Here is a 27,629-nt window from a genome sequence, read left to right as displayed (position 1 = left end):
TTCTTTTTGGCTGCACTGGGTCTGGTTGCTCCATGCAGGCTTTCTCTAGCTGCAGAGAGCGGACGCTGCTCTCTGGTTGTGCACTGGCTTCTCACTGTGGTGGCTTCTCTTGTTGTGGAGAACGGGCTCTAAGCATGTGGGCTTCAGTAGCTGTGGTGTACGGGCTTAGCTACTCTATGGCAAGTGGGATCCTCCCAGACCAGGGATGGAATCAGTATCCCCTGCATTGCAAGACAAATTCTTAACCACTGAATCACCAGGGAGGTCCTCTCATATTCCTTCTGAATTGAGCCATTCCAGCCAATGCTATTGCTACCGGCTGAGAATGCTGCAAACCTGCCCACTTTAGGAAACCTGAGGGTAGGGATTGCTGCTCAGAAAAGTGCTTTTGGCAGTGTAGACACAGACCATGTTCAGATTCTCTGAAGTTTAAGTGGATTGTATGTATCCCCTGGTCACACCATGCTCTCAGATTTATAGTGATCAAGCTTCAGAGAAAAGACAGCAATAAATTCAATCCACATGGCTTCTGTAAAAAGGCATCTAGTTGGCTTTTAATACAAAATGAGTCAGAGAAACAAAGAAAGAAAACATACAAGCTATTGAACTAAACAAAAACCCGATAAATACATTTCAGTCACGTTCCCTGTCTTCAGCCTAGATTAGGAAACAGGAAATGATGAACCAACCAATGTCTGTCCTTTTGAAGAAACCTTATTTAAAAAAAAAAAAAAAAGAGGAAAAAATAAAACAATCCCTAAAATCTGGCATGTGGTTTTAAGAGGCCACTGGAAGCTTGCCTTAGTCATCGTGGTGAACTGGGACACTGGTGGTTTGGAACACAGCTACCTCCTCCTCATTTCTTGCTACTAACAATCTTCATCTGAAGGGAGGATGCTGGCTTGGACATCATTAGATGCCACTTACGCTGTCTGAGGTCTCAGGGTCAAGCAGTCTTGTGGAGTCTTCCATTCCGTATCTTCACTGAATCTCCCCCATGTATAGTCTCTTGTCACTGGATGCTGAGAGAACTGAGGTGAAGAGAACAGAGAAGATAACTGGAAGTAATGAAGGCTCAAGGAGACTTGGTGTTTAAGGGCTCTTATGTCAAGAGGCAATTTTGGTATAAAAGAGCAACTGGATTTAGCTTACATTCCCCTCCTCCTAATAACCATTCACAGGAAACTATAGCTTGGCTTTTCAATCCAAATTCTTTCAAAACCATGAGGGTGGACCGTGCTATGGGAAATACATTATCAGGGTCTAAATCTTGATTTTCCTTGTCAGTCAAGCCTTAAGAAAAAGATCTCAGTCATTCTAGAAGAGAAGAATCAATGTCTATGCTAGTCATTTTGTAAATGTGCTTCTGCTTATTATTCTTAGCCCTGGAAAAAGTTATATTTTCTCAGAAATTCAAGTCCCATTATTTAGCTTAGCTAGCCAATAAAAGGTAAGTTAAGTTCTGGTTTATATCTGAACATTAAGAAACATCATTCTTTTATCCAACTATATCACTGAATCATAGACCTGAAGCAAGTAAACTCCCAGTCAGGACAGACTTACTGATGGGTTCATCGGGGTGGAAAGCCACTTCATTGATGGAGCCAGCATGGCCCGGTAGCTTATACAAAATCCTCCTGCTTGTGGTATCCCAGACGTAGACGAACCTGCAAATATCATGAAGAGTAAGGCTAAGGCATCCTGGAACTAAGGGTAAGGAAGAAGTATGGCTTTTTAAGGGAAGTGGAAGCAACCTTTTATTTAGTGTCTCCATACTTACTGAACTGTGCTCTGATGTTTAGAAATTAGGAAAATAGATTACAAATAAGGCATGGATCCTGCCCATGAGCAACTGAGTAGAGAAACAGGAATAGCTAAATTATTGGTATTTTCTAATACAAGCTTCTTAAATAGGAAAGATCACAGAGAAGACAGACAAATGGTTCTTCCTATAGCTCCCACACAGAAATCTTTAAAGAACACCCAGGGACTTCCCTGGTGGTCCAGTGGTTAAGAATCCACCATCCAATGCCAGGACCATGGGTTCAATTCCTGGTTAGGCAACTAAGATCCCATATGTTGCTGCTACTGAGCCTGCGTGCCACCACTAGAAAGGAGCCCACATGCCACAGTGAAAGATCCCTAGGGCCGCAACTAAGACCTGATGCAGACATAAATAAATACTTTTAATAAAAAAGAGCACCCAATATAATTAGGGTGTAGTTAACTTCTTATATACCTAGGAATGTCTTAAACCCAAATATACACTCGATCCAGATCTTGCACTGAATTCATGGGCAGAAAAATACTTAATGCTAGCATGGGAAGGGGCCAACAGATATTAGCTAAACTTATTCTACAGAAAAGAAAACTAAGGTATAGTGACTTCTCCAAGGTTACACAGTTCATCAGTGGCAGAATTAAAATTAAAATTCTTAATATATATTCCAGTATTCTCCTTTCTCTTACTACCTTCAAATGCCTTGCGTCCCTTGCCACCTCTCACTCCCTCTACCCCTGCCAAAAGAAGTTTCTTTGACCTTCAGCCTTGTTTGGGTCATTTTAAGCTGAAAGTAAAATAAATAGATATTATCTTCACATGACCATGCAAAGAAAATATGCTGGTACATTTAAAAGGCTGATGATTTTCAAATAGGTTATACCAATTATTCACATATTTGTTTTGTTCAATCAACACCTAAAGGGTATACTCATCAGTACATGATTATAAAATGCCTAGTTCTGAACATTACATTTTTAGTTTAAAATGAAGATAAAAAAAAAAAGAACTTCTTAATTACAGTGTAGCTCACAAGGTTTAGGCTCCATAAAGTCAAAGTGAAAGTGAAGTCGCTCAGTCATGTCCAACTCTTTGCGACCCTGTGGACTGTAGCCTACCAGGCTCCTCTGTCCATGGGATTCTCCAGGCAAGAATATTGGAGTGGGTTACCATTTCCTTCTCCAGGGGATCTTCCCGACCCAGGGATTGAACCCAGGTATCCCGAATTGGAGGCAGACACTTTAACCTCTGAGCCACCAGGGAAGCCCATAGGAAATAAATAAAAACTCCATGCAAGGCGGAGGAGAGGGAACCCCGTCTGTCTCTAGACTCCTTGGCTCTAATGCTCAGGTTTTCCCCAGTGTCTTGTCACACACAGTAACTGTCCTCATTAATCCAGCTAAGGCTATGTGGCATAGTGAAAAAGTGTGTTAAGTTCTGGGTTCAAGTCTCAATTCAACTATTTAATAGCTAAGTAGCCTTTAGACATTTACCTAACTTCTCTGAGGGCCTTATGATGGAGTAATGATGGAGACAAAGCTGATCTCACAGCTTGGTTGAGAGAAATGAAATAATGAAATAATGTATGCCAAGTGCCCAGCACACAGAATTTATGATAGCTATTGTTATGATGATAAAGCACCTGTCTACAATGCGGGAGACCCGGGTTGGATCCCTGGGTTGGGACGATCCCCTAGAGAAGGAAATGGCAATCCACTCTAGCACTCTTGCATGGAAAATCCCATGGACAGATGAGCCTGGGAGGCTACAGTCCATGGGGTCGCAAAGAGTCGGACACGAATGAGCGACTTCACTTTCACTATTGTTATGATGAATAAATAGTTATCAAAACAGAATCACATGAAATCAATACACTGAATAAATCACTCACAGCAGAGACTGACCAGTCATTTCATAGTCCTTGATAGGAACTCTTGAAAGGTTTCAAATCTGAACAGGAGTAGCTAGGTGAACTACAAGTAGGGAAGAGAAATTTGCCAAATTCAGGCCAAGCTGAAAAGCAGTTTTCTGAGAAGGATACATTATCCAGGCATATAAAAGCCAGCAGAAGTCCAGATCTCCAAGGGTTTACTTTAAGGCCTCACTTTCCATGGCTGCCAATTAGATGCTAAATTTAGAGGGGCCTTATCCTCTCCTTATTCTGGGATGGCAACATTCGGCAGGAATCAGGCTCCTTATGTAACAGAGCACTGTTGACTTGAGGCTAATTGGTGAGGTGGCCTGTGAAATGTGGCCAACCCTCAGCAGGTAGACAGACAGGCTTTTCCCTAGACCAGAGCCATGCTTCCACATGCAAGGTTTAAAGGAACAGTGGGGAGGGAAAGAGGGAAGAGAGGACACCGAAAGCTAGAAAAGAGCCAGTGTCAGAAACAAACTGCTCAGAATAGCTAGGTAGACATCATTTAAAAGCTTAATCACACAGGAAAGATACAGCTCTACTGAAAATCATGTACAAATACCTAGAAAGGTTCTTACTCTGTCAGAATGTAAGACATCTGAACCGTGGACCTGTTTTTCACGGTCTTCTTTAGAAACCCGGCAACTGAAAATCTTTTAGATTCCCTCTCCAAGGTAACCTGCTAAACCACCAGGACTCAAACCAGCAATGTGGCACAGTTTTACCTGGGTCCTTTCCCCTGCCATAAAATACTCAAATATTCACCCATTTTCCCCTGGCGTTAAACATGCCAAGGAAAAAAAAAATGGATTCTGGAATCTTCTATTCAGAATTGTTCACAGGTCAGAAAGGTGTGGGACAGATCAAAGTGAGGCTTCTTTATGGTTGTGCTAGAGCCCCAAGTAGGAGAAAACTCCAGAATACGCTGAAAGCCCAAGCTAGCCTGGGAAAGGCTTACTGCTTATAAGATGATGCCTGTTTTCATTGAGTAGCAGGAAAATCTCTAAGTTGGGAGAAAGATGGGGTTAAGCAGAAGAGGGCTAATAACGTTTCCCAAAGGGAGCTAAACCCAGAGTCTACCATCCGAGTGCCTTGTCATTCTTTTTTTTTTTTAAATAAAATAGTTATTCTTATTTGTTTGGCTGGGCCAGGTCTCAGTTGTGACATGAGGGATCTTTAGCTGTGGCATGTGGGGTCCAGTTCCCTGACCAGGGATCGAATCCCGGCCTCCTGCATTGGGAGCAGAGTCTTAGCCACTGAGCCTCCAGGTAAGTCCCCAGGGCCTCGTCATTATTTACCATCCCATACTGTGGCCCAAAAGCCTGGGCACTTGAACATCCCTATTCAACATCTGACTCCCTCCCAAATAACGTCACCGTAGGCATACCAAATAAAATAGCATCTCACTAAAGAATTCTCTACCTTCTCTGTTTCTCATTCATCATTTAATTCCTCAGGCAGTTTAAACTGATTCAGCTCAGGGCTGGAAAATATCTAGCCCGCATTCTGCCACATCCTCACCAAGCAATCTTGACACTTTTCTCACTGAACTCAGATCCAGCTCTGAATCATTCCCAACACAGTTGGGTATTATTAATAGCTGAGCTGATATGCAGGACAAAATCTGACTATCCTTGAGCTAGGAATTCATTCATGCAATATTGCTTAGAATTGGTCAAGCACTGCCCTGGATTCAGAGATGAGTAAGATTCATTCCCTGATCTCTAGGAGCAAATAATTTAGCAGGGGTTGCCCCACTATATTTGTCTTACTATAAGATGCAATCATGAGAAATGCTGGGATGGAAGAAGCACAAGCTGGAATCAAGACTGCCAGGAGAAATATCAATAACCTCAGGTATGCAGATGACACCACCCTTATGGCAGAAAGTGAAGAGGAACTAAAAAGCCTCTTGACGAAAGTGAAAGACGAGAGTGAAAAAGTTGGCTTAAAGCTCAACATTCAGAAAACGAAGATCATGGCATCCGGTCCCACCACTTCATGGGAAATAGATGGGGAAACAGTGGAAATAGTGTCAGGCTCTATTTTCTGGGCTCCAAAATCACTGCAGATGGTGACTGCAGCCATGAAATTAAAAGACGCTTACTCCTTGGAAGGAAAGTTATGACCAACCTAGATAGCACATTCAAAAGCAGAGACATTACTTTGCCAACAAAGATCCGTCTAGTCAAGGCTATGGTTTTTCCAGTGGTCATGTATAGATGTGAGAGTTGGACTGTGAAGAAAGCTGAGCACCGAAGAATTGATGCTTTTGAACTGTAGTGTTGGAGAAGATTCTTGAGAATCCCTTGGACTGCAAGGAGATCCAACCAGTCCATTCTAAAGGAGATCAGCCCTGTGTGTTCTCTGGAAGGAATGATGCCAAAACTGAAACTCCAGTACTTTGGCCATCTCATGCGAAGAGTTGACTCATTGGAAAAGACTCTGATGCTGGGAGGGATTGGGGGCAGGAGGAGAAGGGGACGACAGAGGATGAGGTGGCTGAATGGCATCACTGACTCGATGGATGTGAGTCTCAGTGAACTCCAGGAGCTGGTGATGGACAGGGAGGCCCAGTGTGCTGCGATTCATGGGTCGCAAAGAGTCGGACACGACTGAGAGACTGAACTGAAGATGCAATGACTGCTAATAAAGGTTAGGTGTATATAATGTGATTACAACCCAGAAAAAAGAGCAATTAGTAATGCCCAACAGGTAAGGGAGAGAGAGGGCCAGGTAAGTATATAGATACAATATAGGTAGATTACTAGGGAGATACAGGAGTTTGGATAATGGAGGCTAGGAAGGAATGTAAGAACAGGAGAAGTTCCACGTGAGTGAAGCACTGTGGTGATTGACGGTGGGGGAGGAGTATGTAATAACACAACATGTATGTGAATGAACTGAAGCATGTCAGAAGAATCTCATGAAGAGAACTGGAGCCAGATTAGGAGTCTGAATTTTATTTCACTGGCAAAGGCAATCTAACAACCAAAAAAACGGTTTACCTTCCAGGTTTAAAATGTATCCAAAGAGGGTAGAAACGATGTATTTGTCCACAAGATCTTTAAACCCTTCAGACTGCACTACATACAGCTTCATCTCTGAGTACAGCTATAACTCAATGTTTGCTCTGGCTCAGAACTGGCACTTCATGTATTAAACAAGAGAAGATACCTGCATAGCTACATCATTCTTTACCTCATGTCCAGTAATCCTTACCTGTCAGCTGAGCCAGCTGCTATCTTGCTTCCATCAGGTGACCAAGAACATCTCAGAAGATTCTATAATGATGAACAGGCAGGAATCCAATGAATACAGTACTGTACCAAATGTATGCACCCCTCTTGATTAGACTATAGCATCACTAAGAGATTTTAAATGCTTAAGTACAGTTTTTTGTTTTCTGGTTTTTTTTTGGGCTGTGCTGCATGGCCTGCAGGATCTTAGTTCCTTGACCAGGGCATGAACCTGTGCTCCCCTCAGTGGAAGTGTGGAGTCTTAACCACTGGACTGCTAGAGAAATCACCCTCTTGAGCAGAGTTTTAAGTATTCTCTGCAACATATAATCAACAATTGTCTTATATTCTGTGGCCCAAGACAGCCTATTTTGATATATTTCAAACCAAAACTGCTTATAGTAAATTAACAGTGGACCTGGCTGTAAAATTTTGTTCTGCCTACTAATGGGGGCTTCTTTTGCTCATTTATCTGGATTCTCATTAAAATTTTTATCTTGAAGAAAATAAAAATAAAATCAATTCTAACAAAAGATAAAATTTGATTTATCTTTAAATAAAATTCTTTTATTTTGAAATCAAATAAAAGATTCAGTGAACCTTAATGGATTCTCAAAAGGAAAACATTAGTCTATATTAACAAACTGTCTGGAGCAAAAGCTGCTTTGAAGAGCTCATCTGAGAGTTTTGGCAAAATTTCAGTCTCTCAGAGCTTGGCCTGTGGTTCTTACTGAGGGAAGGGATGTATCTGAGGACTCTAAGAGCTGGTCACTGGGAGGGTGAGGGAGGTCATCTGGGTAGCAGCCACGGGAGTCTGAGTCCCATATGGAACACTGACCTGTGAGAGTCAAAGTTCCCAAAGAATTAAGAAAACAGAAGCATCTTGTTGAATTGGGAAGTCCTAAATTTGAGGACTCCATCACCATCTGCCTATGAGTGCCTCCTTGCCTATGCTGCTGTCAGTTTTATTTCTGGCAAGAGCAGTTTTGCTGGACAAAAGTGTTACTGGAATGCTGCTCCTTCTAAGGAGAGCTATTAATCTCTATATCCTTAGCATCATCTTAAATGTCTTTGAATCAAATGGACAGTAAAATTCCTCTGCCATGCAGAACTCACCTTTTCAAAGTTGTGCACATTTCCTTGAAATATCTTCACACACCGCTCTTTGGGAGCAAATGGCCGGACATCCCAGACCCGCACTGCAAATTCAAACAAAGAAAACAAAACAGTTATCAGACAGCGGTTTCCTGAGAACCCAGCTGAAACCAGTATCATGTCAATCACAGATGCTATTTAGTGGGTGGAGAAAGACCAACGTGGTACAATGCTATTTAATAAGCCTTTTTTCTTTTACTAACGGGAATGAAATGCATTCAAGTTCCTTAACAGGGACTAAAGACACTGAGAAGGTAGGAAGGGAAAATGTCAAACACACTGCTGGTATTTGCAACAGAAAGTAGTTGAGTGCGATACTGATTTCAACAAAACATATTGCCAATGATTCCTCTGTAAACCTGAGTCCCATCTAGCAAAGTTTCAACATGACAATCTAAACACCACTGACTACTGTGACAATCAATCTATAAAAATCAAACTCAGGACTAAGCTTTTCCAGTTATGCTCACAGGAAAATCTGACAATTTAATTGTAATCAAGGCCAATATAGAAAAAGTGAACTTTGAATCCAGTTCTAGCTCTGCTATATATATGGGGAAAATATCAGGAAAACAGTGAGATTCTCTGTGCTTTGGGTGCCTTTGTAAAATGAGAATGCCATTTGATCTTTTTTTAAAAAATATTTTAAAGGTCAAATAAGATGATACATAAAAGGGCTTTAAGATTGGCAGCAATAAACAATAAAATGAATTTGTAATTTTTATTATATACCTATAATGAGAAATTCTTATTTTTATTTTAAAAACCATTTAGGAAATCTCACCCTTCCTTATAATGACTTCCCTGGTGGCTCACATGGTAAAGCGTCTGCCTACAATGAGGGAGACCCAGGTTCGATCCCTGGGTTGGGAAGATCCCCTGGAGAAGGAAATGGGAACCCACTCCAGTATTCTTGCCTGGAAAATCCCAAGGACGGAGGAGCCTGGTAGGCTACAGTCCATAGGGTCACAAAGAGTCAGACCACGACTGAGCGACTTCACTTTTTTTCTTTTTTTACCTTTCCTTTTAACAAACAATGCTAGAATTAGACAATCAAAAATCTACTGAAATAGGATATAAATACCCACAGTAAGCAGTGGCCACAGCCATTGTTAACTAAAGCTAAATGTACAGTGAAATTTGAGTGCTGTAATTTTACTTGAGTATGGGAAAAAAGCCAACAATCCTTGAAGTTAAACAGGCATAAAAAGGTGAAACTACACATGAAAATTTGCTATTCAGCTGAGAATACAGCCAGAAGGCAAGGATGTTCATTCATTCAGCAAGTATTTATTGAGCACCCCTTGAGGGCTAGGCTTCCCTGATAGCTCAGTTGGGAAAGAATCTGCCTGCAAAGCAGGAGATCCTGGTTTGATTCCTGGGTTGGGAAGATCACGTGCAGAAGGGATAGGCTACCCACTCTAGTATTATTGGGCTTTCCTTGTGGCTCAGCTGGTAAAGAATCTGCCTGCAGTGTGGGACACCTTGGTTCAATCCCTGGGTTGAGAAGATTCCTTGGAGAAGGGAAAGGCTACCCACTCAAGCATTCTGGCCCAGAGAATTCCATGGACCATGGCCTGTCCAGTCCATGGGGTTGCAGAGTTAAGACACAACTGAGAGACTTTCACTTCACTTTGAGGGTTAGGCACAGTTTTCATTACAAAATGTTAGTGAAAACATTTTAGTATACCAGAGGGGCATTTCCAAACTCCTTCAGTATTAAGCATATAATCCAAGATGTCATCTTCCTTTTCTGCTATGGAAAACACATCCTCCCACCCAACAACTCAAAAACAAGTGAAGAAAGGACAAGTGTGTTAGTGTAAATCCAGAAATCGAGGTGTTTTAATGAGGACCTCTTGTCACATTGATGCTTTTGGAGTAGGGAGGGAAGATAGACTGGCAGAAAGAGTACAAGTGAGATATCAATAGGTCTGTTGATCATCTGAGCTTGGAACTCTCTACATTATCAGTATAGAAACTGATGCCCAGAAAGAACAAATGCTATGTGTAAAGATGTTCAGGGATTAGATGGAAGATTTGGGACTATCATCATGGCTTCTTGACCATCTCTTCTAAAGTTTTTTCTATTACAACCTGTTTTCCTAATTGCCCTGGTGGACACCTGCAAGCCATCCTGGGCTCTTTCCTTGGACTCTCTTTTACCCCAGCACATATTTCGAGCACCTAACGCCCATTTTATTTAGGGTCTACAGCGACTGACATGGAGAGGTTTCCTTTCCAAAGTTACCTGTATTGTCCATTGCATTGGACAAGAGGTAAGAGCCTTCAGAACTTAAACTCAGGCCAGTCACTGAATCTGCATGACCTCTCATCGTGTAGGTCAGCTTATTTTGGCGCAGGTCCCAGACCTACAGAACAAAACAAGGTGACACTCCCAGAAATCAAACTGTGAACAGCAAAGAAACAGTTATTAAAGAGTCGACCTGGGAAAATTGGCATCCCCTCTTAATCTGCCTCTGGGCCAAGCACTACTTTACCACAAAATATAGAATTTCTATCAAAGAAGGAAAAACTCCTGTCTTTCTAAAAACAGAGTTAAAGTTACTAAGTTTGGCTAGAAAAATATAAACTAATGAATGTCAAAATATTAACAAAACATAAGAGGATTTAAAGAGGTTATTTTCAATTCATAACAAAATGTATTAGGAATTAAAAAAACAAAGTAGCTTTTAAAACACAATCTATGATTCTTTTTAACTAGAAACAAACTATTACAAACAACTATATAAACACAGTTAAATGACTTCATTTGAAAAAGGCATTTTGATTGCATGTAAAATGTACATAACACAGTAATATGCAAAAACAGAGGTTTAAAAATGTTCATTTAATGTCATAATACATATACACACATACGATGGAAAACCACATTAAAAGAAAAATAAAGTTTAAGTTCACGGTTTTCTGGTTAGGAAAGCTAAGAGAAACACTTCAGCTGAAAATAACCTAATGTCAAACAGAAAAAAATAAATGGTTTATTAAGTTATGGCTCATAAACACACTGTAACACTACGGGCGCTTATGCTAGACTTTGAAGACCAAAGTGGAATGCATGAGGGTTTAGGGCCAGACTGAATCAGTCACTGCAACTTAATGAGTTATGTATTGTATTATTGGGCCACTAACCCTTCTGAGCCTGTTTCTGGCCTGTAAGATGGGGATAACATTGACTTTTTACGGCTTTTGTGAGGATTACAGACAGAATGCCTGGTACACAGCAGGCCCTCTAATTGGTTGCTATTATTAAGCAAATCCTAAAAACATTCTGAAGATCAAATGTAAAAATGTTTATAAACAAACTATTATTAAGCAAATAAGAAAAATATAAAAGTTATTTATAATTACATAAAAGAAATACATTAAAGGCAACAGAAATGGTCTGGAATGTCATGTGGCAAAAGAACAGCAGTTCTGTTAAGGTCACTGTTGTTATACAAAATTTCATCCAAATTTGATTTAATATTGCCACAGTTTTTCTAACTTAAATTTTCCGCTGTCCCTTTAAGGCACTTTCCTCATCTAGAAATGAGTTTGTCAAAGCAATACATACGGCAGACAACTCCACTTTCCCCATCAATAACTCATTCATGTGTGGAACCCAGCACACTTTATACACAATGATTTTTGTGTCAGGATGTTTGCTGCCTCAATAATCAGGAAAGCTTGAAGTGGCTGACATTTTTTGTTCAAGCCATTGTTCCTTCTCTTCAGAGAAGGCATTGTTGAAACCTTTAGCTCTTTAGGAGAATGAAATTCATCATCCTTCACAGCACTTGGGAGCTATTTCCAGACTTTCCACTTTGGGGCCTGCACACGTTGTTTTGTATACCCAAAATGTATCCGGGATTTGCCAGAGGAAGAGTGAGTAGGGCAGTAATTTAAGCAAAATATTTTGCAGATGTCCTAATCAGCTGTTCAGTGATTGTGGCAGGCACTGTTGGAGATAAAAGAAATGTTGTTCTGTTCTCAAGGAGCTAAACAAGTGACGAGAGGCCTGCACAAGGGGCAACAGCCAAGAGGGCAGAGGGATTAATGTTGCCATGGTACACGGATGGGAGTGAGAAAGGGAAGGTTTCACAAAGAATAAAGCACTTGAGCAGGGCATGGAAAAAGAATTTACTGATTTATTCCCATGACACGCAGTTTGTGGAATCTTAGTTCCCTGATCAAGGACTGAACCCAGGTCCTTGGCAGTGAGAGCAGGGAATCCTAACCAGTGGGCTGCCAGGGAATTCCCAAGAAGTACTTCTTTATTTAGACAAAGTAGAAGGTTATTCCCAGGCAAAGATGATGCATGAAAGCAGAGGGACAGGAAAAAATTGCTGGGTTGTAGGGAAATGGGCAGAGAGGAAGCAGACAATGCCTGAGTGATAGGCAGGCAAAGGCCAGCTCATGAAAGGTTTTGAATGACTGGCTTGGACTTTACCTCCCTCACTGGGGAGCCACAGGAGGGTAGAGTAGTGGAATGAGTTGATCAGATTCTAGAAAGAGCCTTCTGGTCCAAATAATTGGAAAGGATGAGAACACAGATGGGACTATGTTAAAAAAATAAATTAAAAAAATTCACCAACTGACCTCCCATTCTGACTAGAGCTCAAGATTATAAGAAATGCCAACCAGATCTTCAAGCCACCAAACAGAAGCACATTTTCTTCTTTTATTCATTTTCCTCTGACTCCACAATCCTATACCCAGGAAGAAAATCTCAAGAGCCTAACAGGAACTGTGTGTTTGTTCACAAATATAATCAGAATTTGCTCACTCCAGATTTTAAGAGGGCCTTCCATTCCCTATTTGTTCCTCCTGTCCCAGAATAGGCAGTGCTCTCTGAGAGACTGAGAAGCAAACAAAAACCAGGCTCTTCAGGAGTACTTCCTAACGTAGTAAGGCAGTGCAGGGATTTGTCAAGCAAGCTCAAGAGTGGTAAGCCCCTGTCTGCTTAAAGGATACTTGTTAATTGAGTAGAAGCAATATGATAGAGTTGTAAGACTACTGGCCCTCTGGAGAGTCCTGGCTCTACCACAGACTATTTGATCTTGGCCAAATCACTTAACCTTTTAGGGCTTTGCTTTAGTCACTGTACAATAAGAGAGATGACGAGATGTCTAAAGTCCCTTTCAGGTTTGACATTTTCTGAGTCTATTTCTGATGGAAAAGGAGCCTCCCTTTTGCATTTTAAAAAGAAACTTATGAGGGCCTGCGTACTATTCAGAGTCTTTCTGGGTCCAAGAACAGTTACTCATCCCTAAGCATGTCAGAACAGGATGCTGTTAAATAGGGAGAAGACTGAAATTCTATGGATGGTTTCACATTCCTCTAGCATACCCCTTAGTTATACAGGAGCAAAATAAAATAACTAAAGCAACCTAATTTCAAATACCATCTTTATTAACTGCTATCATCAAAAAACAATCTGACAACTGTATCCAAAACATGAACTATCCTTATATTTGCTAACACACTGATTTTCATCTAGAAATCTATTCTAAGAAGTAATTAAATATGGAAAGCTTCACAAGCAGATATATTGGATACACTGCATACAGCAGCATAATTTGTGATAGTGATACATATGAAAAGCCTGCGCAGCAACGAAGATCCAGGACAGCCAAAAATACTAAATACATCGCCTGCCCATGCAGGGGACACAGGATGGATCCCTGGTCCAGGAAGATTCCATATACCATGGAGAAACTATGCCCGTGGGCCACAACACCTGAAGCCCATGCGCTCTAGAGCCTGTGCTCCACAACCAGAGAAGCCACTGCAACGAGAAACCTGGGCACAACAAAGAGCAGCTCTGTTCACCACAATTAGAGAAAACCCGAGCATAGCAACGAAGACCCAGGGCAGCTGGAAAAAAATTAAAAAGATATGTCTGAGCTCATACTTAGAGAAAACACTAAGCCAGTCATGGCAATATCCAATGTTGGGGATTCTAGGCAAAGGACTAGCCACATATATGTGTGTGTATATATATCCCGTATGTGTGAAATCTAAACTATGCCACAAGTAACCTTATTTACAAAACAGACTCACACAGATAGAAAACAAACTCATGGTTACCACAGAAGAAAGGGAATGGGGAAGGTATAAATTAGGGGTTTGGGATTAGCAGATATAAGCTACTATATGCTTCCCTGGTAGCTCAGCTGGTAAAGAATCCACCTTTAATGCAGGAGACCCTGATTCGATTCCTGGATCGGGAAGATTCCGGGAAGAAGGGCATGGCAACCCACTAGGCTATCCACTTCAGTACTGGCTTTCCTGGTGGCTCAGTTGGTAAAGAATCCACCTGCAATGCGGGAGACCTGGGTTTGAACCCTGGGTTGGGAAGATCCCCTGGAGGAGGGCATGGCAACCCACGGCTTCCCTAGTGGTTCAGACGGTAAAGAATCTGCAATGTGGGAGACTCAGGTTCAATTCTGGGTCAGAAAGATCCCCTGGAGAAGGAAATGGAAACCCACTTCAATATTCCTGCCTAGAGAACTCCATGGACAGAGGAGCCTGGTGGGCTACAGTCCATGGGATTGCAATAAGTTGGATATGACAGAGTGACTAACACACACATTATATAGAAAACAGATAAACAATGAGGTCTTACTGTATACCACAGAGAACTATATTCAATATCTTGTAATATAACATAATGGGAAAGAATATGAGAAAGAATACATATGTATAACTGAACACTCTTATTTTATACCAGAAACTAGTACAACATTGTAAATCAATTATACTTTAGCCAAAAAAAAAAAAAAAAAAGCCTACAAGGCTATGATGAAGAGTCATTAAGTGCTGTACTCATAGGACTCTATTTATATATTTCTCATATTTGAGATAAATTTGGATTTCAGAACAAAATTGGTATATATCAACAAAGACTGAGATTAGCTATGTGAGGAAAAAACTGATCCAAGAGAAGGTACATATATGTATCTGAGAAGACATGGAAAACCTTCAAAACCTAAAAAGAAACTCAGTCCCTTCAGAACTAAAGTACAACTGAATATATTTGTTTATGAAAGTTAAAAGTGCTAGTCACTCAGTTGTGTTCAACTCTTTGTGACCCAATGGACTGTAGCCCGCCAGGCTCCTCTGTCCATGGAATTCTTGTCCAGGCAAGAATACTGGAGTGGGTAGCCATTCCCTTCTCCAGGGGACCTTCTTGACCCAGGGACTGAAACCAGATCTCCTCCATTGCAGGCAGATTCTTTACTGTTTGAGCCACCAGGGAAGCCTACTTGTTTATAGAAGGTCCCAAAACAGAAATTTAGACAAAGAGCCCAGAATAAGCCACACTATTTGTTTTAAGAAGGACTTACTAGCATGAGATTATTATTCTTAGGCTCGTCTATCCCCACAGTTATGAAAAGATCAAATTCTCATAGTTTAAAAAGTCAGTCTCAGATGGTCATACATGGTATGATTCTATTCACATGATATTCTGGAATAGAAACTATAGGACAAGAAAGAGATCAACGGTTTGTAGGGATTAGGAATGAGTAGAGGGTTTGATGCAGAACAGTACTATAAAATTTTTCTGGGTGATGGAAATTGTTCTGTCCTGTCTGTGGTAGTAACATGAATCTGCATAAGCATTAAAATCCACAGAACTGTATACTAAAAAGAGGTTAATTTCATATGTGTCCCCAGTCACTCAGTTGTGTCCAACCCTTTGCAACTCCATGGACTGTAGTCTGCCAGGCTCCTCTGTCCATGGAATTTCCCAGGCAAGAATACTGGAGCGGGTTATCATTTCCTACTCGAGGAGATCTTTCCAACCCAGGGATTGAACCTGTGTCTCTTGAGTCTGCTGCACTCGCAGGAGGATTCTTTACCACTGTGCCACCTGGGAAACCCAGGGGAAAGGCTACCCTGACTGGGAACTGAACTCTGGCTACAACAGGGAGTACACCAAATCCTAACCACTAGACTACCGGGGAGCATCTAATTTCACAGTAGGTACATTTTTATAATAATAACTTAAAAGTATGAAAATTACCATGGCTAGATGACACCAGTCCACCTCCAATGTATTAGAAGCTGTCTAGTGATTCTAATGATAGTGGGTTCCCAAACTTCACTCAGGGAAATAATGCATTTGCTGTTGAGGTGATCTAATTAAGCACCTACATTCTGACTGTAGTCTCCAAAGAGTCATAGGGTGGAAAAGGGACGTGAAGTTGAATTTTGGAAATGGTGAATTTTTAGGTACTCCAAATGGGGATGCTGAGTAGCTGGATGTATATATGGGTCTGGATCCGAAGATGTGGGTTGAGAACATCGAGTTATCTGCATAGAAATGACAATTAGAGTCACAGAATTAGATGGGAATTGCCCAGGGAAAGGAATATAATAAGAGCACTGAGGAAAGAACCTTGGGGAATAACAACATTTAAAAAATGCCTAGACAGAATAGCTTGCAGATGTATCTGACGGCTATGCCTGATGAAAAGGGTAGGGAAGTATACTGTCAGAGCAAGTTTAAAAAAAACAAAGACTAAAAGGATCTACTAGATTTAGTACCAGGGAGATCACTGGTGACCTTGAAGAGAACAGTGTTAATAAAACAACGGAGGCAGAGCCAGACTGATGAGCAGTGGTCAGGAGACATGGAATCGAGAAATGAAAGGGAGATAAGGCATTAAAGACAGTGAGTGTAGAAAATATTCAGGGGATTTCTCACAGGTAATAAGAGCAAGACTCAGGGCCCAAACCCTGGGTTTTGAATCATTGGTAAAATGGTATTGTGTGTGTGCTCAGTTGCTCAGTCCTATCCGACTCTTTCCGACCCTGGGAAGCCCATTAACAGCACTTATTTCATAGGTCCGTTGTGAAGCTTAAAAGAATTATAACGTAAAGCTCTAAGAACAACAGGTGGCACAGTGGTAAGCAATTCACCTGCTGATGTAGGAGATGCATGAGATGCGGGTTTGATCTCAGGAAGATCCCCTGGAGTAGGAAATGGCAACCCACTCCAGCATTCTTGCCTGGAAAATTCCAAGGACGAGGAGCCTGGCAGGGTCCGCAAAAGAGTTGGACCCGACTTACGGACAAACACGCACAGCATACATTGAGAACAGTGCCTAACACGCTTAAGTGTTAGAGGATGATGATAACAGTATTATGATTGTAACCACTATCACCATCTTTAAAGAAGTTTGGCTGTAAAGGGGAAGACTGAAAGGGCAAAAACAAGACAATGTGGAACTGAAGGCAGACTCTTTCCCCAATAAGAGAAGACCTGAGCATGATGAAATGCTAATAAGAAGCAATACAGTTGGTTAAAAGGATAGGATTTGGGAAAACTGACAGCATAAGGTCCCAGAGACAGGAAAGAAAGGTTGAAATCTTTCCATTTAAGGGACTACCTGTAGATAAAATGACATTCCATCCATAGTAACAGCAAAGGAGGCAAGGAGAGATGGGAGTACAGTACGATTTCTAGGTAGAAACAACATAAGAAGTTGAGTATTTACCCAATAATTACTACTCTCATGATAAAGCATAAGGTAAGTCAAAGTCTTTGAAATACCTAAGGAAGCCAATAAGTAAAAGCAGAGACAAACGGAGTCGCTGCCCCCTCCCCCCACACATTTCATACTTACTGGCACCTGCTATGTCCAGAAACTCTACTCTACTGCTCTACTGCATTCGGCTCATTAATGCCCAAGACAACTCTACGCGATAGATATTGTTAACCCCCACTACACACATAAAACAGAAGTTGAAAGAAGTTAAAGAACTAGCGTGAAGTCACAAAAAATTAGAGAACAGTAGAACTGAGATTAGACCTCAAGTCAATTACTTGAAAGCTTGAGCTATATTATACTATCAAGAAGTCTATTGCCTCTTTTCGTCAACATCACTACCTTCTCACATTCTTAGCTACGGATCCCCCAAAACTTCCTTTCTATAGTTTCAAAAACAAAAACACACTGAAAGATTAGGGTACAGAATCACAAACTGATTTATTGCTATCTCAATGAAGGCAATGCAGGTTAAAAAAAAAAAGTTTCAAATGCTGTTACTCAGGGAATACACCCTTCATTTTTCAGAGTTCCCACACAGGGACTTCTCACTTCATATAAACTGCCTGGTCCCTGATGGACAGGGACCATATAAGTTGTAATGCAACCCTGACACAGAAGTCAATAAAGACAAGACAGAAAGAAAACAAGTTCTAGTTTATCTTTCACTTAGGTGGTATAAAGTGCAAAGTTAAGAAGTTGGAAAGACTTACCTCTGTAAATGGAGACAGGTGAAAAGTAAATATAACATAAACATCTAAAATACCTTGATATCATTGTCTATTCCACCAGAAATAATCTGATCACTTGTATCATTGAAAGTCACAGCTAAAACTTGGTAGGTGTTCTGAAATGTCTGGATGGCTGCTTTCTTGCGGATATCCCAAAGCTGAAAAAGAGGACAAGACAGTCTACAGTAACATCACTCTAAGAAACAACTGCACAGTACACCCATAAATCTAAGGACTGTGGAAGTGAAAACATCAGTAAAGGGACCCTGTTCAGAAATTTGTCTGATTATCCCATCAACATGGTGAGAACTGACTATAATTTTGCCAATATATCTGAATGCTGGTAGAATAAATCACTTTGGTTATATTTTCAGACTTCTTTGTTAAAAGTCTGAATACATGTGGTTAATTAAATGCCTTTAGAGTGGACATCTTCACCATGTTTATTAGTTCATTTGTTCTACACAAAGGATATTAGACCAGTGTTTTGAAATTGTAGATCTTAATTCATTATTCGGCTACAACTTACATTAAAAAAATATATATAGAGATACATATGGAGAGGAGGTTACATCAGTGAAAATGGCAGAGTACTGAGTGCCCAAAGATTGTCCCTCTACAAAAGCAGAAAACTGGCAAAACTCTGTCAGAATCAACTGCATCAGAACTCTAGAAACTACAGTTTACAGCAACCAGGTAAATACTCACTGAGGATGAAAACCAGCTGGGTCCTAGTGAGAGGGCTTTCTAGCACTTTAACTTACCCTGGCTCCATCCTCACTCAGCAACAGCTTTGAAAACATGTACTGGCCTTTTTATACACTGACTGAAATTTCAAAACATCCTTGTAAGACATGTATATTACTGTCACTAAAGACTGGGAAACTGAAGATCAGAAAAGTGACCTAAAGTCACATAATTAAGTAAACACTAAGTCAAGAATCTAATTATTCTTGGATGGTGGTCTACTTTATTCCAAGTGACAACTGTTCTACATGGTTTTAACAGTCTGTAGGATTCATAAAAAAAGAAAAAAACCTCAACTGCTTATTATCTGAAGTGTATTTTAAAAAGAGTCTGTTTTGGGAAATGTGTGATGAAACAAAGTTGTGGAGAGAAGGGTATAGCATAGGTGGGAAGACAAGGTAAGTTTCACATTTTGTCGCCTCAGAAACCCTCAACACAGAGACAGACAACACCCACCTTGACTGTACCATCGTCACTGCCAGTGCAAACAAGCTGGGGGCCCCTCCTGGCTGGGTAACAGGAGTTCACAAAGGAAGTATGCCCCTTCAGTCTTTTAACCCTCTCGCCTGTTTCACTATCCCACACTGCCACAGTTTTATCTGTGGATGCTGAGAAGAGCATACTAGAAAGCAAGAGGAAGAAAAAAAAAAGTGAAGACAAGGAACAGCAATCTGTCTTCCTTACTCGTCAAAATGCACCCGAGTCTTCAAGATCACTAACATGCTGTGCTCTGACAGTTTGGCACCTGCTTCGGGAATGTCTCACCCAATGTACCAAAATCCTAATGGTAGTCTAGACCCAGTTATAAGGTCTACTCTAATAAATGTAAAAAAAATTTTCCCTTTGTCAGTCCCCGTGACATGTTGTACATCTAATACGGCAGTCTTCTCAATCTTTCCCTCCTCTGTGATATACTACATTTCACACATCCTTCCACTTGAAAATGTATAATCACTCCCTGCTGCAGAAGTAAGACAGATAGTAGCAATTCCTGGCTCAGTAAATCTAACTCTTTCTCTAAAAATCAAAGCTTTTATTTTGCCTCTGAGAATGACTTCTAAGTTATGATTGATTTTATAATGATTTCTTTACTCAAACAGGAAAACCACACAAGGCTATGTACCTAGTTATTCAAGGAACTCTAAAATTTTAGAGGTAAGAGCTGTAAGACAATAAATGTTTACTGAAATACTGAATGGGATTAATTAATTTTGTAGAATTACATTTTTATATAATCCATGGTTATTATAAAGTTATTCAATTGTTAAAATATTTATAATAAATGTCATAATGAACAGATAATGAAAGTTGAATAATGTTAAGGGTAAAAACAGCAGACAAGATTGTGTTGTATAAGAGCTTTTTTTTTTTTTTTGACTGTGTGGCTTACAGGACCTTAGTTCCCCAACTAGGACTGAACCTGGGCTATGGCAGTGAAAGCGCTGAGTCCTAAACACTGGACTGCCAGGGAATTTACACAAGTACTTCTAATACATACATAAAAATCAAACTGTTTTGAATAGGAAAAACTCTTGAGAAAAATATACCATAATATTAACAGTGATTATCTTTGGAATGATAAAAATGTAGTGTATTTTGTCATTTTCCTGCTTTTTTTTTTAAGTTTTCTTGAAACAGATTGTTTCATTACTTTTATAATAAAAAATAATTAATTTCTACAGAAGGAAATTACCTATTATGTCTTAAGAAAGAAAAAATTTTCTGGCTGTTGAAATGTTAGATAGATATTATAAATACATACATGGAACAATGGGCTTCCCTGGTGGCTGTAGTGTATTTTGTCATTTTCCTGCCTTTTTTTTTTTTTAGTTTTCTTGCAACAAATTGTTTCACTACTTTTATAATAAAAAATAATTAATTTGTACAGAAGGAAATTACATTTTATGTCTTAAAAATGAAAAAATTTTCTGGCTGTTGAAATGTTAGATATTATAAATACATACATGGAACAATGGGCTTCCCTGGTGGCTCAGACAGTAAAGAATCCATCTGCAATGCGGGAGACCTGGGTTCGATCCCTGGCGTGGGAAAATCCCCTAGAGAAGAGAATAGCTACCCACTCCAGTATTCTGGCTTGGAGAATTCCATGGACTGTATAGACCATGTGGTTGTGGATGTGACTGAGTGACTTTCTTATGGAGCAATAAATACCTTACTTGGGGTGACAGTGATAGGATGATAAGGTGGTTGTTCAAAATGCAGTAATTTTTGATAGCACGATCTTTTAAGAGAAAACTCAGGGATGAAATATGAAAGGATGCCAAGAAGAATTAATATAAGCAGCAGCCGTCATCCACAATGCAGAATACTCACCTGCCGTCTGTGTTATAATGAAGCTCCATCACTGCTCCACTGTGTCCCTTCAATGTAGCGTAGTTATCACAGTCTCCATAGACATTCCACAACACTGTTAGGGAGACAGGGGCTCTGTGAACATTACTAGGCAAAAGAAAACTATTACTGGCCATGGAAAGGGTACTTAAGAATTCACTAGAACAACAGTTCTGAAATTACACTGCTTTGAAACACCATTAATTCTATCAACAATATCTTCTTTACATTAGAACAAAAATAATGCAGCGTTTTCACATTTCATAAAATAAAAACATTTTAGATAATGGATATAATTTTTTAAATCTTAAGTTTTCTTCCATACTTTTAAAAAGTTGGCACTCACAGCTAGTTGTCTCCTATGAGTAGAAGCAGACTGCAAAATGATGGTACTTACGGGAAACTTTGGAAGCTGCAACTGACTTGAAAGTCACATGGTAATGACTTTATACTATATTTACTTAGTGTACATGTACTAAATACCTATTCCAAGTGCTGGAGTAAAATAAGGTAAATGAATAGAGACAGTTCCAATTCTTAGGGGGCTTGGTCCAACACAGAGTGAAGTTTGATAAGTATTATTAAGGAACACTATATACATAATAAGCTACTTAAGAGTTACCTTCCTGCAGATAAAACTGCTTCTAGTTTGTTTGATGAAATTAAGTATATCAGCAGTTAAAGTATGTTCAGCTAAGATCCCTAAGCCTTCTAGAGAAGGCCACCAGTAAGTTTAAGGAACACCAAACTAGAAACTGAAATCAAAACAGACATCATTCACCCTGCTGCTGCTGCTGCTAAGTCACATCAGTCGTGTCCGACTCTGTGTGACCCCATAGACGGCAGCCCACCAGGCTCCCGTCCCTGGGATTCTCCAGGCAAGAATACTGGAATTGGTTGCCATTTCCTTCTCCAATGCATGAAAGTGAAAAATCAAAGTGAATTCGCTCAGTCGTATCCGACTCTTCACGACCCCATGGACTGTAGCCTACCAGGCTCCTCTGTCCATGGAACTTCCCAGGCAAGAGCACTGGAGTGAGTTGCCATTGCCTTCTCCGTCATTCACCCTGAGGCACAGTTAATAGAACGGAGTCAAAGGACCCATTTCATTTCACAATGTGGCAAATGATGCCAGAGGAAGCATCAGATGCTTCTGTAACCTTCTCTTTTGCTTTTTCTCATGACTTCTTCAATATGATTTCTACTTATTTTCCCCAAATGGGTGTTTCTGACTGGAAGCTGAGAATCTGGTAGCAGATCCAAATAAGAGACAAGTACATTATCCAAGTGAGTTGCGATGTTAGGATTTCCTCCTTCCTGAATGCTAAGATTCTGAGGCTATGGATCAAGAGAGCCTCATATCTTTGGGGAAAAAGTTCTCTCTCCTCATTACTCTCATTAGCCTTAAAGTGTAGATCTTAAAGTTTAGGCTTGCTAAATCGGCTTGAGATTTGCCTCCATGAAGAGGAAATTCCCAAACTAGAGCAACTCACTTTCCAGCAGGTGATATAACTCCTACTGTATTTACCACATGGACCCTAAGTTCTACATTCAAAATCATTCAGTATTTTCATGACTCTATTTTAGCTTATTAGCCACAGTTTGTTATGTGACCAATTTAGATTGATACCTTTTATAGCACTGAAAGTTTTAAAAAATAATCAGTATAATTGGCAGTATTGGCAGACAGCAATTACTCCAGATTCAAAAATTATGCCTTACATATCAGTCGGTCAAATCCTGCAGATGCTAAGGTGGATCCATTGGGGTGAAACTTGCAGCAATACACTTCCCCTTCATGTCCTGAGAGAAGCATGATTGGGGCTTGAAGGGAGGAACATCTTGGAGGACCCTGAAAAAATGAGAAGTACAGTGTAGTTATTACATACAAAGGAGACTGAAAAGTTGGGGAACCGGGAGTACAGGGAAAGGACAATGGAAACAATGATGGAGTGTATTTCTCCTGATTTAGAGAACAGCAACTCTTCTCATATAACTTATGCCTCCAATTTGATACTCTGTTGCTGAAGTTTCCAGTGTCTGTTACACTAACTCTCTTCCTTCACTTGCTCTCCCATAGCCAAATTTTAATGGCTCAAACATGTTAAACTTATTTCTGCCTCAGGATCTTTTGTTGCCCCTGACAGGAGGCCTCTTCCCTGAGATCTTTCTGTGTGTGGTTTCTTTCCAGTGCTTTCTCTCATCTTTCCTGGAACACTCAAGCCTAAGCAGCACCCTACCTCTCTTTTGTATTTGATCAACACTACTGTTTTCCCTCAAATAACTTATCACTATCTGAAATAATGTTTCTTATGTATTTGTTTAGTTTGTCTCCCCTGCTCTGCCATGAGAAGGGCTCTGTAGTGCAGGAACCTTACCAGTGTAACATTACACTGTTTTCCCAGTCTCTAGTTCGTTTAATGAATGAATGATTGAACTAATGTTTCCAACAACCCTGCAGGGTACAGGTTACTGAAGAAAGTAGTTTTGATTATGGTCTTGGATATTAAGACCAGTCTCAGTAGCGGGCAATTCAAAGAAACCTGGGCTGATATTCTCGTCAGACAGAAGTACACTATTAATAATCTGCAAATCTCCTTAGCAGTTTCCAGCTTACTCATTTACTCAAGAAATACTGTGTCAGGTACTGTCCCAGGCACTTAGGAAACAGTATTGAACGAGATAAAAAATGAAGCTTGTGTTCTAGTGGGAAGGACAGAAAAGAGGGAGGGTGAGCAGAAACAAGTAAAACATATAGACGGTGGCATGTGTTATGGAGAAAAACAAAGCAGCAATGTAGGTGAGCACAGGGTATGGCAATTTAAAATGGGCCGGTCAGGAAAGTGGAAAAGTGTTATCTGAGCGGAGATTGGGAAGAGCTGAGTGTAAACCATGTGGACACTTGGAAGAAGAGTATTTCAGTAGAGAGCAGAGCAAATGCAAAGACTTTGTAGGAGGAGCGTGGAAGCCACTGTGACTGGAGAAAGGCGAGCAATGGAAAATTGGTAGATTAGAGAGGTCAAGTGAAAGAGGGCAAAAGATTGTCAAGATTTCAGTTTTACTCTGACTGACGTGAAAAACCATGGAAAGTTTTCAGTAGGGGGTAATATGATCTTATGTTTAGAAGGATTTCTCTGGCTACTGGATTGAGAATAGACTGAGCATCCATAAACAGAAACAGGAATACCATTAGCATCCTACAGCAATAATGCCAGATGAGATAAGTGAAGTGAAAGTGAAAGTGAAGTTGCTCAGTCGTATCCGACTCTTTGCAACCCTGTGGACTGTATCCTACCAGGCTTCTCTGTCCATGGGATTCTCCAAGCAAGAATACTGGAGTGGGTTACCATTTCCTTCTCCAGGGGATCTTCCTGACCCAGGGATAGAACCCGAGTCTCCCACATTGGAGGCAGACACTTTAACCTCTGAGCCACCAGGGAAGCCCTAATGTCTTAAATCAGGAGCTAGTGATGGAAGTGGTAGAAAGTGTTAGTCACTCACTCAGTCATGTCCAGCTCTTTGTGACCCCATGAACTGCTGCCCGCCAGGCTCCACTGTCTATGAGATTTCTCAGGCAAGAAAAAAGGAGTGGGTTGCCATTTCCTTCTCCAGGGTACCTTCCCAACCCAGGAACTGAACCTGGGTCTCCCCCGTTGCAGACAGACTCTTTACTGTCTGAGCCACCATGGAAGCCAGGAGGTGGAAGAAGTGGTAGCAAGTCTGGATATATTTTGAGGGTGGTGCCAACATTTGCTGACCAGCTGGTTGAGGAGTTGTGGGGGGCAGGAAGACATATATTTCCTTAGCTGAGCCTAACAGGATACAGGCAGAGGTATGATCACCACCTCAATTTTACAGGAAATGTAGTTAAAGAGCATGGATTCTGAGTTTAAAAGCTGTTCCTGGCGGTTTAGTCACTAAGTCATGTCTGACTCTTGCGACCCCATTGATTGTAGCCTACCAGCCTCCTCTGTCCATGGGATTCTCCAGGCAAAAATACTGGTGTGGATTGCCATTTCCTTCTCCAGGGATCTTCCTGACCCAGGAATCAAACCCAGGTCTCCTGCATTGCAGGGAGACTCTTTACCAACTGAGCTATGAGTCGTCTACAAAATAGGATAATATTTCCTAACTCTTAGGAAGTTACCGAGATTAATAGAGTTTTCATTTACACAGCACAAGGGCTCAATGGATGGTAACTATTCTTTGGTTATTATTAATACCAGTGCAGAGAAACACAGCGAAAAGCAAGTTTCCCAAGTCCCCAAAACGAGCCAGCGGCATTCATTTCCCCCCTTTCCTCGTTCATTCATTCATTCATCCATCCAATCTTCCAAGTTTTCTGAACGTTTATCGTTTATTCTACACTGGATCCCTGGAACATTTAAGAAGTCAAAACCCTGGTCCCGGTTTTTAGCTCAAGATCCTTAATTCTTAATTCTAACATCTCCTCATAGGGCGGTCAAGACGCTGAAAACGAGCGTCAAATGGAGAAACGCAGGGAGAATCGCCGGGTGTACGCCGCTTTTACTGTGTTTTTCTGCTTTAACTCATAGGAGGGAGAGTCCCGCTCCGCCCGGGAGTGCGAGTTAAGGGCCGCGCAGGATCACCAGGTGCAAGCGCTGAGGAGAGGAAGATGAGCTGAGGGCCGAAGGCCGCCTGCTCCTTATACTCACCGCTTGCAGCAAAGCTCCCGGCGCCGCCTGCTGCTGCCCGGCTCCAGGGCCCGACCCTGCCGCTCCCAACAGTAGTTCATGTCGCTGCCGCTTGACTGGGACCAGTGGCAACTCTGGGCCCTTACGCTTCTGCTGTTCTATCATGGCGGCAGCCACTCTCCTCAGGCCGCCACTGACCGCGCCGACCCCCTCAGGTACCTCACGATTGGCTCGGACTTAGTCTTTCCCGTAGAACTTCCGGCCGATAGAACCCAATCGACTTCCAATATACCTCTCAGCACCGCCCCCTGAGAAGTTTCCTGTTATTGGCCAGTTCTTTCTGACATCACTGGAGTACGAATTCAGGATTGGTGAATGGAGCTGGAGTCCCGCCTAGGCGCGCTGTGTCTTGTGGGTGGACGCTCACTGACTGGGTTTTGGTGTTTCGCGCAATGCTGCGAGGGGAAGACCAGAAGCTGACAACGAGTAAGTGTAAGGAAGGTCGGGGGGCGGGTGGCTGTGGGATCTGGAGGCGGCGCCTCCGTTGTGTGGTCTGAGGCTGGCTCTTCTCAGCTGCAGGTTTGATTGCAAGGGGCAAAGGGGGGCCCCGTGTTCCCAGCTCTGGTGTGTAGTAGCCTGGGTTCCAAGCCTAAGAGACGCGGGTTCGATCCCTGGGTGGGGAAGATCCTCTGCGAAAGTGCATGGCAACCCACTCCAGTGTTTTTGCCTGGAGAGTCCCACGGACAGAGGAGTCTGGCGGGCTACAGTCCACGGCGTCGCAGAGTCAGACACGACTGAAGCGACTTAGCACATAGCCTGGGTTCCCTTTCTAGCCTGGAGCAGAGTTTTGGGAGCCTCTGCACCAGCCTGGGGCCCTCAATGGCTGACTTCTTCAACAGTGCCTTCCGTGCAGAGCCCTGGCCCAGGCGGATCCCAGGGAGAAAAGGCCCATCTCCTGGCCTCCTTCAGGGCCCTCTCTGACTGAAGAGGCGGACTTGTCACTGCCATGATTCCGCAGCCTTTACTAGCGCCTCCTCAGTGCCCCTCATAAAGATAGAGATGAAGGAAATGTCCGACTCTTGGCCTCCAGAGTACAATTTTGTTGAGAAATTCGGACTCAGACCTATGAACTAGGCCTTCTTCTCAGTCGTCCAACTAATATTTATAATACAGAGCACTGGGGAGACATTGTGAACCAAACATGGTCCCTGACTTCAGAGCTTTAAGTCTGGGATTGGGGGGAAATAAATGCTCACCAGTGATCTCACTAGGAAATGGGAAGTACGGAAGTGTGTGCTACCTAGGAGAGGTACGTGGTGTTATGGGTGCCTGAATAAACAGGAACGCTTCTCTGAGGAAAATATGCCTGAACTGATAGCCTCGGGGAAGAATTATAATTAGTTGGGTGAAGGGAGGAAGGCAGAATGTTCCATCTAGAACAGCATGTGCAGAAGTCCTGTGGCAAATGCGAGGAAAATGAGTAAAAGGCACAAAG

The 27,629-nt window shown here is 41.5% G+C and overlaps 2 protein-coding genes across 5 annotated transcripts in view; one reads left to right on the top strand and one right to left on the bottom strand.

Moving 5' to 3' along the window:
* Positions 1-527: 527 nt before the first annotated feature.
* SNRNP40 (small nuclear ribonucleoprotein U5 subunit 40) lies at positions 528-26,352 on the bottom strand. Its single transcript, XM_019979513.2, has 10 exons — positions 26,156-26,352; positions 23,202-23,331; positions 21,462-21,555; positions 19,584-19,749; positions 18,416-18,538; positions 10,344-10,464; positions 8,054-8,136; positions 6,921-6,982; positions 1,564-1,667; positions 528-1,031 (listed from the first exon to the last, which is right to left on the bottom strand). Exons 1-10 carry the CDS (start codon positions 26,297-26,299, stop codon positions 982-984), a joined length of 1,077 nt encoding a protein of 358 aa, XP_019835072.1. The 5' UTR covers positions 26,300-26,352; the 3' UTR covers positions 528-981.
* A 169-nt stretch (positions 26,353-26,521) lies between these two features.
* Positions 26,522-27,629, top strand: part of ZCCHC17 (zinc finger CCHC-type containing 17) — a 51,699-nt gene continuing 50,591 nt past the window's right edge. Inside the window, exon 1 of one of the 4 annotated variants that reach the window (XM_019979475.2) lies at positions 26,522-26,620. The gene's annotated coding sequence lies outside the window, so the exon portion shown is untranslated. Of the gene's footprint in view, positions 26,627-27,629 lie in introns of all 4 variants that reach the window. The other 3 variants (XM_070774759.1, XM_019979466.2, XM_019979483.2) reach the window with 3 other exon arrangements.

The sequence above is a fragment of the Bos indicus genome, chromosome 2 (genome assembly GCF_029378745.1).
Source record: "Bos indicus isolate NIAB-ARS_2022 breed Sahiwal x Tharparkar chromosome 2, NIAB-ARS_B.indTharparkar_mat_pri_1.0, whole genome shotgun sequence".
NCBI lineage: Eukaryota > Metazoa > Chordata > Mammalia > Artiodactyla > Bovidae > Bos > Bos indicus.
This window is presented reverse-complemented; position numbering and strand designations above follow the sequence as displayed.

Bases quoted from the DNA above. Each gene is read 5' to 3' on its own strand.
- SNRNP40 (XM_019979513.2), bottom strand. From the start codon at position 26,299: ATGATAGAACAGCAGAAGCGTAAGGGCCCAGAGTTGCCACTGGTCCCA. The intron at 19,750-21,461 runs GTGAGTATTCTG...CTTGCTTTCTAG, and splicing joins CATTATAACACAGACGGCAG to TATGCTCTTCTCAGCATCCA. The intron at 6,983-8,053 runs GTGAGTTCTGCA...TCATCATTATAG, and splicing joins ATGTGCACAACTTTGAAAAG to AATCTTCTGAGATGTTCTTG.